Source organism: Salvelinus alpinus, chromosome 26 (genome assembly GCF_045679555.1).
Source record: "Salvelinus alpinus chromosome 26, SLU_Salpinus.1, whole genome shotgun sequence".
Lineage (NCBI taxonomy): Eukaryota > Metazoa > Chordata > Actinopteri > Salmoniformes > Salmonidae > Salvelinus > Salvelinus alpinus.
Genome location: NC_092111.1, coordinates 31,147,484 through 31,161,414, shown reverse-complemented (window position 1 = coordinate 31,161,414; position 13,931 = coordinate 31,147,484). Strand labels below are relative to the sequence as shown.

Here is a 13,931-nt window from a genome sequence, read left to right as displayed (position 1 = left end):
AGTAAAACTGTGACACTCATTCAGTGTGGTATAAAATTGTAACATTTATGTAAATGCTTTGTTACAACAAGGTGAAAACAACAATGCAACACAAATAGGGAATGACGCATAATCTAGTAGAGCATGAAGATTTTATTTTCATTAACTAAACTATGGAACACAAAAACATACAAAAGGCAAGTCTCAATCGTTAGATGGGATGAAATTGCTGTTACAAACACCTGTAGAAAATATATACACAGCGGTTAAAGTTCAGTGCATTCTTTCCATTTGAGACAATACACACTAGCAGTTACAGTAGCCTGCTTTGTAGTTCAACCACACACAGTAGCATATTTAGACTTTGGTTTAATAAATGTAGCATTAAGTGTGATTTCTTTTTTTGTCCTGTCTTCACATAAACCTAAATATTGCAATCCCTGTCCTCGCGTAAATGCATCACAATCTGAGAGGAGCTGTTACTAAAAAAATTAATTAGTGCTGCCTGCAACCACCCAGTGCTGAAACTACCAATGGTTTTGACTGAGTAATATGGTAAATATATCACATTAAACACAGCCAAAGTCTAAAGTGTCTTTTATACTCAGTCGCGTTGCTAAAAGGAATCGGTTTGCATGTGTAGATCTCTAAAGATTAGTTATCAACATTGTTTATGAATGAAAGGTATATAATACAAAAGTCATATCAAGTAGATAGTCAGCATTAGCAAAGACTGCGCATTGGGGTTCCTCTTCATAAAAAGGACACAACCAATGAGTCAATTTGGTTTGACCTGAGAACTGCATTGCTTGTATGGAATATTTTTTTTATTTAAAGCACCTGATTTGTTCAACCTTTGCTTCAAGATCTTGTTTAGAAAAAGAATGCCCAAAACAGATGAAAGCTTGCACTATTTGCACCGAGTGGTATTAAAACCAGAGGAAGCACAGACGTTTCTCTTCGGCAGCAGGTGATTGCTGTAGGGGGGAATATGGGGGTGGTATCATGGTCAACATATGATTATGATTTTAATGGTTTATCTGTAGTCAACTCACATACTGATTCTTTCTGACCCCAAACTGGATGACCATTATCTGGATGACTGGGCAACTAATGGTAGTAAACATAATATACTCTAGTACGTCTCAGGGAAGATGTAGGCCTACACAATGCCATCGCCTGGAAGTAGTATGGATGTGGACTACTTCAGGAATGAGCTGGAGAAAAAAGCTTCAACAGACTCCATGCTAGCAACCACTATTGCTTGAAGGGTTGAATGTCTTTTCAATTGTCTGCTTCCTCAATTGGATTTTCCTCTATGAGCTTCAGGTAATCTCGAGCGAAGATCTTCTTTGGTAGGATATCTGCAATGGTATAATGAACAGATAATATTGACTATCTACTGTATGCTCAGAGAGAAGAGAATGTAAGTCAAGTGGTGGTGGCAACACTAGTTCTTACCTGTGAGAAACTGAAAAGTCTCTGTTCCCTCAACAGTATTGGCCAGATCACTGTACAAGAGTGTCTTATTGTCTTTCCCTGCTCCATTGTTGAACGAGGACAGAGCCAAGTACTGAACGAACAGTTCCTACAAGACACGAGTGTTATGAATGAAATTGTTATTACACAGGACAGTTCCCATTTATTAACAGTGACACTATAATGGAGGCCAGTCTTCTATTTACAAGGCTCTGATGGATGTAAAGTAAGCCGAGGCAAAGACATTCAGACATTAGGGTTTACATCCTATTTTGGTTGGGGCTCTACAGCCATGTCAGTGCAGGGCTAGCTGGCTAACTGTTACAGCCATTCAGGGTTAGCTAGCTAGCTACCTTCTTCACGAGCTTGAACTAATGGAAGTAGCTAGCTAGCGCTGCCTATATGAAAATGCCTCACTACAAAACTAGCTAGCAGGCCTAGCTATTGGCTAGCTAGCATAACTACGCCAGTAAACTGAATTCAACGTACTGTTGCTTTGGTGGTGATGAGAAGAGCCTCTTGGTTGATGCTTGAGACGTCGGGAGAACTTTTCATGATCAGTTTCACGCGAGTCATTGGAAGAGAGATGCCTTTGCTGTTAGATGCATGATTAACTTTGTCTTCCGCGTTGTCTCCAGACATTTTGACATGAATAAGGACGTTTCTTCAGTGGTACTGGTAGCAACGGTTAATATACAGTTGCGAGGAGTGGAAGTTCCCCGCTACTTTTTGATCAGTGACGTAGTAAGCGTGCTTGGATCGTTTTTTTTCTCTCACCCACAACTAAAGTAGCTAGCTACCGTATGTACTTCTGTTTCAGACAATATTATCGTTTTTTTGCTTGATTTTTACAAAGAAGTAGCTAAGCGTTTATACGCCTGCCTGCTAGATACATATAAGCCTGCCGATACACTCCATCACAGTAGGTGGCGCAATAACGTTACACGTTTAAGCGCTCCAACACGTCACTAGCTATCTGAAAGAGGGAAAATACATTTTACGGACAGGTTATCTGTGTTGTTCCTTTAAACAGCTTTCGATTATTGCTGGTTTTATTTGATTTGCATTCTGTATCTGTTTGTCTGCGCGAGCGGACGATTGGCTCTTTTTTTGTTGCATGCTTTAGGTTGTTTGTTGCTGATGTTGTTAGCCAGAAAGCAGTTAGCTAAATAGCTAGCTTCTGCATTCATCATTTCGCTGGTCAACACGTTCAAGATGCCTCTGGGTTTGAAACCATGTTGCGCTGTCTGCAAAACAAACTCATCGTCTATGTGGAAAAAGGGAAACCAAGGAGAGATCCTGTGCAATAACTGCACGGGGAAGAGCACCAGCAGTGGAGCATCTGGACCCTCGGTGTCCTCCAACACACTACAGAATAATGGCGGGGGCAAGCAGGTTGTTTGTCGTTTTGAGCACATACACTAAGTGTACAAAACATTAGGAACACCTACTCTTTCCATACCAAGTGAATCCAGGTGAACGCTGATTCCTTATTGATGATGTCACATGTTAAATCCACGTCAATCAGTGTAGATGAAGGGGATGACACAGGTTAAATACATATTTTTAAGCCGTGAGACATGGGTTGTGTATGTGTGCCATTCCGAGGGTGAATGGGCAAGACTAAAGTGCCTTTGAACGGGGTATGGAACTCGGTTGTGTGTCGTGCATCAAGAATGGTCCAGCCAACTTGACACAACTGTGGGAAGCATTGGAGTCAACATGGCCAGAATCCCCATGGTATGCTTTTGACAACTTGTAGAGTCCATGCCCCGATTAATTGAGGCTGTTCTGAGGGCAAAAGGGGGTACATCTCAATATTAGGAAGGTGTTCCTAATGTTTTGTACACTCATTGTACATAGGCCTGCACTATAATGTACTGTACTGTGCTCCCCTTAGTGACTGTAACTCCATACTCATATATTTGCAAGACAAAACAGAAAACAATATATGTCACCCTGATGGAGATGTAATATTGGTATTTGACACATCTTGCCCACAGTCTAAACAAGAGATCCACAGGAGATCAGCACGGTTGAGGAGCACAAAGTACAAAGCCCCTGCCTCTGAGAAAAAGGTGTCTACCAAAGGAAAAGGCAGAAGACACATATTCAAACTAAAAAATGTAAGTGTATTATTAGTTCAAATACACAGGAACTCTTTGTGTTGGATTGCTTGTGTTGTATTGTCACAGGTGTTAAAATCTAAGCTCCTCCCAATGTGACCCCCCCCCCCCACAGCCAATCAAAGCACCAGAATCTGTTTCCACAATCATCACATCAGAATCAGTCTTTTATAAGGTATGTTTACTTTTTATAAATCCTTTCTGGACATAATGTTAGCAAACATAACAAATGTATCTGTTGTTTAATGTATGCCACAGATATGTATAGCTGTCAGCAATCGTTCTGCCTTCGTGTGTCATTGTGCAGGGTGTGTATTATCAGATGGGAGATGTCATCAAAGTGACAGACGAGGATGATGGGAGGCCGTACTATGCACAGATCAGAGGTTTCATCCAGGACCAGTACTGTGAGAAGAGTGCCGCGTTGACTTGGTTGATACCAACCCAGGCCAGTCCTAAGGACCTGTTTGATCCAGCCACTTACATTGTTGGTGAGTGATGATTGAATCTTAAGTATTTATCTCACATTTTTTATAGTTGCATTTGAGCACACAGAAATAAAAGTTGTCTCTTTTTGAGCATTGTGTATATGGGAGTAATGTCACAGTAGACTCAAAGACCACTACTAGCTGATAATGTTTCCATTACTGATTTTCTGATTGTGTCTATAGGTCCAGAGGAGGATCTACCCAGGAAGATGGAGTACTTGGAGTTTGTGTGCCACGCCCCCTCGGAGTACTTCAAGTCCAGGAGCTGCCCCTACCCCACCATTCCTATCCGTCCAGAGAAAGGCTACATCTGGACCCATATTGGACCCACGCCGGCCATCGCTATCAAAGAATCATTTGGCAACAGCAATTAGCCGCTGGGACATTTAACATGAAGATATTAACCTTGTCTGTTAGTTTGCTAGAACAAGGCACTTGACCCAAATTGCTCTCTGAGAGTGGTTCAGGGTGAGTTGGGACATGCTAAAAAAACACATTTCCAATTCACACATGTTTTAATACACACTTGTACATGTATGAAATGGGACAAATATAGACTCCACATAATAATAATTATTATAGTCTGAATATTGAAAGTGTTTGTAATTCAACGTTTACAAACCCTTCTAAGTCAAACCCTTCCAACAATACAGGGACGGACCCATGAAATGATCATCCTGAGGTGACAGTGAGATATGGGATTGACTTTTGTATTCGGTAATAAATGTGGAAAATACCTTTTTCATAAGCTTTGTACTAGAATGTTTTTCAAACATATCATTTTTATTTAGACATCTGTGCAATACATGTGAAGTGTTATATTATACCTAAAAATAAAAAAAAGTATTTATAAAGATGCTGTTAATAGACTCCAAGTTCTATCCCTTTTGGTATATATTTTTAGACACTTTGTGAAACCTTTGATCATTTACGTCAGTCACCAGTCTTTTTTTATCAAGAAACTAACTCTTCCTTGATGTCACATTACATGGTTAATGTTGATCTGCATGTGGAAATGTGTGCAGCAAGCCTGAGTCTGATTTAGCCATGTAATCTATCATTATCTTTGAGACCATTTCAGCTAATCAGTAAAGCCAAATGATTTGGGACATGAAGAAATTCCTGTGTATGTTCAGCCTGTGTTGTGGTGTGTGCTGGGAGTGTTACTGTGTCCCGCATCCACATGTGTAGAAGTAGACTGGTAGTACATCTGGCTGTCCATGGACAGCCTCATGGCTGCGTGACGCATGTTCCCCTTCTGGAACAGGTGAGCAGATGCTGTGTTCGAGTCTATGACATGAGCCTGAAACAGAGACACGTAACAGAATAGTGAATGTAAGCTTATAGACAACTCTAGGAAAAGTCAATTAATCTATTGTGTACCCATAAAGCTCTGGTCAAAATGAGTGCACTACATAGGGAATAGGGTGCCATGTCCACTGCCTTCCTACCTTCTCCAGGGTGATGAGGGTGGACAGTATGTCTCCGGTGCGGCCTGTGGCGATATCATTATTCAATAGGTTGTCCTGGAGGGTCGCAGCCATATGGTTCCTCATCATCACCTCCTGCTCTTGCTTTACGTTGAACGACAGGCTGTGCACCTCCTCCACTATACTGTGGATAAACACATACCCATGGTCGGACATATACCTACAGTTCATCCACTGTACAAAGACAATCTTTTTTTTCATTAAAGACACCATCTTTACTTATAAGGGAGAAAAAATTGTCTAATTGAATTCAGAAAAATGGAGATTGAAAAACATAATTTCTTGGTATCACAATTACTTTATTTTATGGAACTCTTATTTTACCAGGTAAATTGACTGAGAACACAATTTACAGCAACGACCTGGGGAATAGTTACAGGGAGAGGAGGGGGATGAATGAGCCAATTGGAAACGTGTAAACCAGTTACTGTGATGGACGATGAAAAAATGTATAGTGGCTTCAATAGCTTCTAGCTAGAACAGAGACTTCCGTTACACTACCTGTCCAGCTCTTGTCTTATCTCCCTGTAGGCAGCCATGTTCTTCTGCATAGCAGCCATGACAAGGACCAGCTCCTCGAAGGTGTCCATGGTCAGGTTCTCTAGACAGCTCGCCTTCCAGGGCTTCTGGCGCCGGGTCATATTGGACTTGGTCACCACCTCCTCCACGTGGATGGTGCTCTGGTCCGCCAAGCCTCCCGTGTCCTCTGGAATCAGCTGTGTGAGAGGGGACAGGTTGAGGAGAGAGGACTAAATACACGGAACTACGAAAGAGCAGTGGTCGTATTGATGATTTTGAAAGGCAGCTAGCTTGTAATAATCAGTATACAACTCATCACGCATACCCACCCCCTTTGAAAGTCTGGTCATGGCTCATATCAACACCATCATGTCGGAAACCCTACACCCACTCCAATTCGCATACCCCCCAACAGATCCACAGATGACGCAATCTCAATCACACTCCACACTGCTCTTTCCCACCTGGACAAAAGGAACACCTATGTGACAATGCTGTTCATTCACTACAGTTCAGTGTTCAACACCATAGTGACCACAAAACTCATCACTAAGCTAAGTACCCTGGGAATAAACACCTCCCTCTGCAACTGGACTTCCTGACAGGCCGGCCCCAGGTGGTAAGGGTAGGCAACAACACATCTGCCATGTTGATCCCCAACACTGGGGCCCCTCCGGGGTGCATGCTTAGTCCCCTCCTGTGCTCCCTGTTCACCCACGACTGCACTGCCAAGCACGACTCCAACACCATCATTAAGTTAGCTGATGACACAACAGTGGTAGGTCTGATCACCAACAACGATGACATATAGGAAAAAGGAGGGCCGAACAGGCCCCCATTAACATTGACAGGGTTGAAGTGGAGCGGGTCGAGAGTTTTAAGTTCCTTGGTGTCCACATCACCAACAAACTATCATGGTCCAAACACACCAAGACAGTTGTGAAGAGGGCACGACAACATCTTTTCCCCCTCAGGAGACTGAAAAGATTTGGTATGGGTCCCCAGATCCTCAAAAAGTTCTACAGCTGCACCATCGAGAGCATCCTGACCGGTTGCATCACCGCCTGGTATGGCAACTGCTCGGCATCTGACCGCGAGGAGGGCAGTGTGTTCGGCCCAGTACATCACTGGGGCCAAGCTTCAAGCTTCTTGACATCCAGGACCTATATACTAGGTGGTGTCAGAGGAAGGTCCAAAAAATGGTCAAAGACTCCAGTCACCCAAGTCATAGACTGTTAACTCACAGCAAGCGGTACAGGAGCGCCAAGTCTAGGTTCAAAAGGCTCCTTAACAGCTTCTACCCCCAAGCCATAAGACTGCTGAACAATCAATCAAATGGCCACCCGGACTATTTACATTCACCCCCCCCCACTCACTGTTTATTATCTATGCAGTCACTTTTCAAATTACCTCGACTAACTTGTACCCCTGCACATTGACTCGGTACCGGTACCCGCTGTATATAGCCTCATTATTGTTATGTAATTTTCTTGTTACTTTTTAATTTTATTAAATTACATTGTATTTTTTTTCACTTTACTTTATTTAGTAAATATTTTCTTAACTCTATTTCTTGAACTGCATTGTTGGCTAAGGGCTTGTAAGGAAGAATTTCACGGTAAGGTCTACACATGTTGTATTTGGCCACGTGACAAATAACATTTTATTTTCTTTGATCAATAATACACATTTATGAGGGTCAAGAAGATGTTACATACAATGCCTTGATATAAATAACACTGTGACAAACACTAAATGTGAAAAGGGAAAGAGTGACAGACTAACCGCCGCCGGCGAACACTCGTTCGAATTCTTTTCGTCGTAGTCGGGCATGGAGATCTCAAGGTTGGTGGTTACCACAGCAACGAGAAGGTTGGCGAAGATGAAGGCTCCGCCAGTGAGGAAGATGAAAAAGTAGAGAGAAGCTCCGTACATCAGCCCCTCATCACTACAGTGCAGAGAGAAAGGACAACACTTACCACATAAGGACAAAATACATAGAACTATGTCTACAATATGTAGGCATTTTCACATAAGCTTTTTCACTCTACTGCAAAATGTTAAGCCCCATTTGACTACAATTAGCAGGTTGATGTTAATTGTCATGAGTCTTGTCCTGGAGGTAGAACTGAGTCATTTCCGTTTTGATATCGGCACAGTAAAAATGGGCTATATTGTAAAAATATGTGAAACACTTTTTGATCTTAATTTAAGGTTAGGCATTAGGGTTAGCAGTGTGGTTAAGGTTAGGTTTAAAGGCAGATTTTATGACTTTGTGGCTGTGCTAGCTAGTGACCACTGCAGAGCTGCCTCCAGAACAAAATACATTTTTTGTGAACAACTTTTTATTTCGTTTAGTCTTTTTTGGGGGGGGTTACAGGTACAACAACAATAAGATAAATTAATACAAAAGATAATCCCAACCCATTCCCCCCCCCAGTCCCTATTCACGAGCCTTATACAAAGATAATGTTAGATTACAAAATGCAATTATGTTTGTGGCCCATAGCTTATGCCTGCCCATACCATAACCCCACCATGTGGCACTCTGTTCACAAGGTTGACATCAGCAAACCGCTCGCCCACACAACGCCATATACGTGGTCTGAGGTTGTGAGGCCGGTTGAACGTACTACCAAATGATCTAAAACGGCTTATGGTAGAGAAGTGAACATTTAATTTTCTGGCAACAGCTCAGGTGGCAGGTGGACATTCCTTCAGTCAGCATGCCAATTGCACACTCCCTCAAAACTTGAGACATCTGTGCCATTTTGTTGTGTGACAAAATTGCACATTTTAGAGTGGCCTATTATTATCCCCAGTACAAGGTGAACCTGTGTAATGATCATGCTGTTTAATCAGCTTCTTGATATACCACACTTGTGAGGTGGATGGATTATCGTGGCAAAGGAGAAATGTTCACTAACAGGGATGTAAACAAATGAGCTTTTGTGTGTATGGAACATTTCTGGGATCTTTTATTTCAGCTCATGAAACATGGGACCACCACTTTACATATTGCATTTATATTTTTGTTCAGTGTATAATAGAGATCAGTCCTTTCGGGAGCTGAGATAATTTAAACATCCCAACATTGGATATTTTCAGAGTTGGGTATGGGCATGACATTATGATTCCAAGTTACATTGTTTTTCAATTTTGCGCCAAATAGAAACTGTGAGCAATAATAGGACCAAAGCGTAATTTACATTGTTTAAGGGATATTAGTGAAGACCACCTCTTCCAGGACAATAGGAGACAAGATTCATGATGAAAAACGCTACCCTGCATTAGACTAATAAAATTATCTCCTCTTGCTTTTCAAAATATTTATCCAAGGACACATACTGTATGAACTGGATAAGGGGAAATGTAGGGCCTTGTGTCACTTACGCCTTAAACTCCCTGTAGATGTCCATCCATCCGTCCTGGGTGATGCAGATGAAGAGGGTGTAGAGGGCCGAGAACAGGTCCCCAAAGGCTGATGGGACAGCAGCACTGAACAGGGTCACGCCGAACACCGCAAACACCTGACAGACACAGACAGAAAATCAACAGAGACATTAGACACAAACACAGAGAGACACAAACACAGGGGACAACTGAGCAGATGTCCCACCATCACAAACACAGGGGACAACTGAGCAGTTGTAGAATCCATTCATATGGTCTCATATCACTCCTTGAAACATCACACACTCATCTGGGGCCATAGTAACAAACCAACATATTAAATACTATAAACAAGAGCAAGAACTGGGGCGTCATAGATTGACTGTTCTCGTGTTTCTTTTCTCATTCAAAGTCCCGAGAATGAGGCGAAGAAGTGGTAATGGATTAAGATGAATGATGATGAAGTGAGAGAGAGAAGTAGAAAGAGAGAGAGGTTGAATTGGTACATGATTTAACACCTACAAGCATGATGATGAGGAGGAGGAAGAAGATGTTGGCCATGTCTGGAATGGACTGCATAATGACGGTGACCATCATAGCCATACCCTGCATGGAGGCAAAGCCCCTGATACTACGGCTTACCCTCAACACCCTGGAATGCACACACAATAAATAACACATTACAACATGGAGTGACAACCCACTGGGCACAGATGTCAATTCAACGTCTATTCCATGTTGGTTCAACGTCATTTCATTGAAATGACGTGGAAACCCCGTTGATTCAACAAGTGTGTGCCCAGTGGGAAAGCAGCACACAACAACAACTACACAACAAATAATGTTTCATGTTGATGTTTGACACACAAAAAAACGATTGTCCTAAAACTAAATTAGGTTAAGGTTAGGAGAATTAACGTGGCAGGTTAGGAGAATTATCGTATCAGGTTAGGAGAATTATCGTGGCAGGTTAGGAGAATTATCGTGGCAGGTTAGGAGAATTAGGTTAAGATTAGAAAAAGGGTTGAGGTTAGCTAAAAGGATCAAATTGTCACTGACACAACTCAAACATATCTAGTTATAACCAGACCTGCCCTGAGAACACCCTACGTTTCCACTAATGCGTTTCTGCGGAGTGTGAGGGGTACTCCTTCACCTGATGACCTTTAGTAAACTGTCCCCACCCTGGGGAAAGATCAGGGGTCCAAGCATCAGAGCCAGAGTGACCAAACAGTCTAGGACATTCCAGCCACTCTGAAACACCAAAAATGAGACAGAGAGAGAGAGAATAATGACACCACAATGGTCTCTGAGAAGGCCACAGTAAGTAATAGGTTGTGTCAAATCAATCTCCTGACCAGACGTTACCTTCCAGAAGATGTTGAAGCCGTAATACCACTTGACCAGGATCTCCCAGATGAAGACGGTGAGGATAATATGCTCACAGATGCTGAACGCAATGTCATACTTCTACAATGAACAAATCATTCCATTGCATTTCAGTTCGTTGTTATCTGTTGACTTGTCATATAAAAAGAGTTTTCAGTTTGAAAGTAGGCCTACAATACCTCTTTGTACACTGCTCAAAAAAATAAAGGGAACACTTAAACAACACAATGTAACTCCAAGTCAATCACACTTCTGTGAAATCAAACTGTCCACTTAGGAAGCAACACTGATTGACAATAAATTTCACATGCTGTTGTGCAAATGGAATAGACAAAAGGTGGAAATTATAGGCAATTAGCAAGACACCCCCAAAAAAGGAGTGATTCTGCAGGTGGTGACCACAGACCACTTCTCAGTTCCTATGCTTCCTGGCTGATGTTTTGGTCACTTTTGAATGCTGGCGGTGCTCTCACTCTAGTGGTAGCATGAGACGGAGTCTACAACCCACACAAGTGGCTCAGGTAGTGCAGTTCATCCAGGATGGCACATCAATGCGAGCTGTGGCAAAAAGTTTGCTGTGTCTGTCAGCGTAGTGTCCAGAGCATGGAGGCGCTACCAGGAGACAGGCCAGTACATCAGGAGACGTGGTAGAGGCCGTAGGAGGGCAACAACCCAGCAGCAGGACCGCTACCTCCGCCTTTGTGCAAGGAGGTGCACTGCCAGCGCCCTGCAAAATGACCTCCAGCAGGCCACAAATGTGCATGTGTCAGCATATGGTCTCACAAGGGGTCTGAGGATCTCATCTCGGTACCTAATGGCAGTCAGGCTACCTCTGGCGAGCACATGGAGGGCTGTGCGGCCCCACAAAGAAATGCCACCCCACACCATGACTGACCCATCGCCAAACCGGTCATGCTGGAGGATGTTGCAGGCGGCAGAACGTTCTCCACGGCGTCTCCAGACTCTGTCACGTCGGTGCTCATGTGCTCATGTGCTCAGTGTGAACCTGCTTTCATCTGTGAAGAGCACAGGGGGCCAGTGGCGAATTTGCCAATCTTGGTGTTCTCTGGCAAATGCCAAACGTCCTGCACGGTGTTGGGCTGTAAGCACAACCCCCACCTGTGGACGTCGGGCCCTCATACCACCCTCATGGAGTCTGTTTCTGACCGTTTGAGCAGACACATGCACATTTGTGGCCTGCTGGAGGTCATTTTGCAGGGCGCTGGCAGTGCACCTCCTTGCACAAAGGCGGAGGTAGCGGTCCTGCTGCTGGGTTGTTGCCCTCCTACGGCCTCTACCACGTCTCCTGATGTACTGGCCTGTCTCCTGGTAGCGCCTCCATGCTCTGGACACTACGCTGACAGACACAGCAAACCTTTTTGCCACAGCTCGCATTGATGTGCCATCCTGGATGAACTGCACTACCTGAGCCACTTGTGTGGGTTGTAGACTCCGTCTCATGCTACCACTAGAGTGAGAGCACCGCCAGCATTCAAAAGTGACCAAAACATCAGCCAGGAAGCATAGGAACTGAGAAGTGGTCTGTGGTCACCACCTGCAGAATCACTCCTTTTTTGGGGGTGTCTTGCTAATTGCCTATAATTTCCACCTTTTGTCTATTCCATTTGCACAACAGCATGTGAAATTTATTGTCAATCAGTGTTGCTTCCTAAGTGGACAGTTTGATTTCACAGAAGTGTGATTGACTTGGAGTTACATTGTGTTGTTTAAGTGTTCCCTTTATTATTTTGAGCAGTGTATTTGTATTTAGCATTTTTTAGGGATCCCCATTAGCTACTCTTCCTGGGGTCCAAACACACCAAAGCATCCACATTACATATGAAACAATAGATAAAACAGTGAACTATGTTTGTACTGAATGAGCTAAAGATAAAACAGCACATCATATAACATCCCTACACCACCACATATCCACAACACAAAATGTTCAATAACACCATACACCATACAACAAGATGTCCTCAGTGACCATAACTTACCTTGGCAATGATAGCATCGGTTTGCAAGGCCATAATGATGCAGTTGCTGACAATCATGATGATGATGAGTAATTTGAACAGGAAGTTCTCCAGCAGTGCACCCACGAGCACCTGGGAGACATAGTCCTCAGTGTCTGAGTCATCCTATAGGGTATAGTCAGAGGTCATTATTGGTATTCATCTAGATGAACCGGAGCCCCTGTCTCCTGGACAAGTGAAAATAATTGAATAATCTCCCCAGGTACCAGTATCAGTGTTGAAGATCTGTCTGAAAATAGTTTGAAAAAACTGAGTAGTGTGATTTCTCTGTGAATGAACTCAGATTTGTTTTGCATACCTCTCTATGTTAACCCACTCATTATTCACTATATAAGTAATCATACCTGTGAAAGCCCAACAGTATAAATATAGCCTACACCTTTTGCTGGGTGATGTCTCTGATGTTGATCATCTCAGGCTCCTCATCTCGCTCAAGCACGGACCACCTCCTCCCGGTGCTCTCCGACGCCCGCTGCAGTAGAAAAAATTGTTAATTGGATGCCCCAAAAACATGTTAGTCTTTTGTAAAAGTTGTTCAATTATATGGAAAAGTTCAAATCAGTTAATACACTTGAATAAGTGTACAAAGAGAGCATATAGATGACATGGTGGTAGAGTGAAAACGGCCAATAGGCCTACCCTAGCGTTTGGAGTTCGTCTAGGCCTACCTGGAGAATCATCAAGCGTTTCCTGTAATCCATTTTTTCGCGCCTTCTCCCTTCAACTAATTTTCAGGTAAATGCCATAGAAGCTATACCCCGTTACCGCTTTTGTCTCACCAGCCCCGTTGAAAATATTATGAAGAATGTTGATGAATCTTTGACCAAAAAGGTCTCGTTCCAGAAGATAGATGTCATAATCGTGCAACAGGTGATTGGAACTGAAGTTGCGTTCTCGTCATTCAGTCCTCCGTCCATTCTATGCTCAAATTACGCAGACACGTGTCACAATGTGTTTCCACCACTGGGTGGCAATATTTATCACAGGGAGTTGACAGTAGCCTATTTAGGGAAACAGCGATCTAGCTAT

General features: G+C 43.1%; 3 protein-coding genes across 3 annotated transcripts; 1 reads left to right on the top strand and 2 right to left on the bottom strand.

The window, feature by feature from the left end:
• Nucleotides 1–114: 114 nt before the first annotated feature.
• On the bottom strand, nucleotides 115–2,100 carry LOC139555183 (chromatin accessibility complex protein 1-like). The gene is made up of 3 exons (XM_071368769.1): nucleotides 1,948–2,100; nucleotides 1,441–1,567; nucleotides 115–1,343 (listed from the first exon to the last, which is right to left on the bottom strand). Exons 1-3 carry the CDS (start codon nucleotides 2,098–2,100, stop codon nucleotides 1,264–1,266), a joined length of 360 nt encoding a protein of 119 aa, XP_071224870.1. The 3' UTR covers nucleotides 115–1,263.
• A 573-nt stretch (nucleotides 2,101–2,673) lies between these two features.
• Nucleotides 2,674–4,926, top strand: LOC139555182 (GATA zinc finger domain-containing protein 1-like). The gene is made up of 5 exons (XM_071368768.1): nucleotides 2,674–2,853; nucleotides 3,462–3,584; nucleotides 3,700–3,759; nucleotides 3,892–4,075; nucleotides 4,256–4,926. Exons 1-5 carry the CDS (start codon nucleotides 2,674–2,676, stop codon nucleotides 4,444–4,446), a joined length of 738 nt encoding a protein of 245 aa, XP_071224869.1. The 3' UTR covers nucleotides 4,447–4,926.
• LOC139555180 (cation channel sperm-associated protein 4-like) lies at nucleotides 4,471–13,793 on the bottom strand. The gene is made up of 11 exons (XM_071368764.1): nucleotides 13,571–13,793; nucleotides 13,282–13,374; nucleotides 12,864–13,007; nucleotides 10,843–10,944; nucleotides 10,631–10,728; nucleotides 9,997–10,126; nucleotides 9,475–9,611; nucleotides 7,867–8,029; nucleotides 6,064–6,278; nucleotides 5,524–5,686; nucleotides 4,471–5,375 (listed from the first exon to the last, which is right to left on the bottom strand). Exons 1-11 carry the CDS (start codon nucleotides 13,601–13,603, stop codon nucleotides 5,205–5,207), a joined length of 1,449 nt encoding a protein of 482 aa, XP_071224865.1. The 5' UTR covers nucleotides 13,604–13,793; the 3' UTR covers nucleotides 4,471–5,204.
• Nucleotides 13,794–13,931: the final 138 nt, after the last annotated feature.

What these genes read in the sequence shown, in the direction of transcription:
- LOC139555183 (XM_071368769.1), bottom strand. Translation starts at nt 2,100, where the DNA reads ATGTCTGGAGACAACGCGGAAGACAAAGTTAATCATGCATCTAACAGC. An exon ending in TCATCACCACCAAAGCAACA is followed by an intron (nt 1,568 to 1,947) that starts GTACGTTGAATT and finishes CGTGTCTTGTAG; the next exon opens with GAACTGTTCGTTCAGTACTT. An exon ending in GACTTTTCAGTTTCTCACAG is followed by an intron (nt 1,344 to 1,440) that starts GTAAGAACTAGT and finishes ATACCATTGCAG; the next exon opens with ATATCCTACCAAAGAAGATC.
- LOC139555182 (XM_071368768.1), top strand. Translation starts at nt 2,674, where the DNA reads ATGCCTCTGGGTTTGAAACCATGTTGCGCTGTCTGCAAAACAAACTCA. An exon ending in ATAATGGCGGGGGCAAGCAG is followed by an intron (nt 2,854 to 3,461) that starts GTTGTTTGTCGT and finishes TCTTGCCCACAG; the next exon opens with TCTAAACAAGAGATCCACAG. An exon ending in ACATATTCAAACTAAAAAAT is followed by an intron (nt 3,585 to 3,699) that starts GTAAGTGTATTA and finishes CCCCCCCCACAG; the next exon opens with CCAATCAAAGCACCAGAATC.
- LOC139555180 (XM_071368764.1), bottom strand. Translation starts at nt 13,603, where the DNA reads ATGGATTACAGGAAACGCTTGATGATTCTCCAG. An exon ending in TCCTCCTCATCATCATGCTT is followed by an intron (nt 9,612 to 9,996) that starts GTAGGTGTTAAA and finishes TGTGTCTGTCAG; the next exon opens with GTGTTTGCGGTGTTCGGCGT. An exon ending in ACGAGTGTTCGCCGGCGGCG is followed by an intron (nt 6,279 to 7,866) that starts GTTAGTCTGTCA and finishes CCTCTCACACAG; the next exon opens with CTGATTCCAGAGGACACGGG.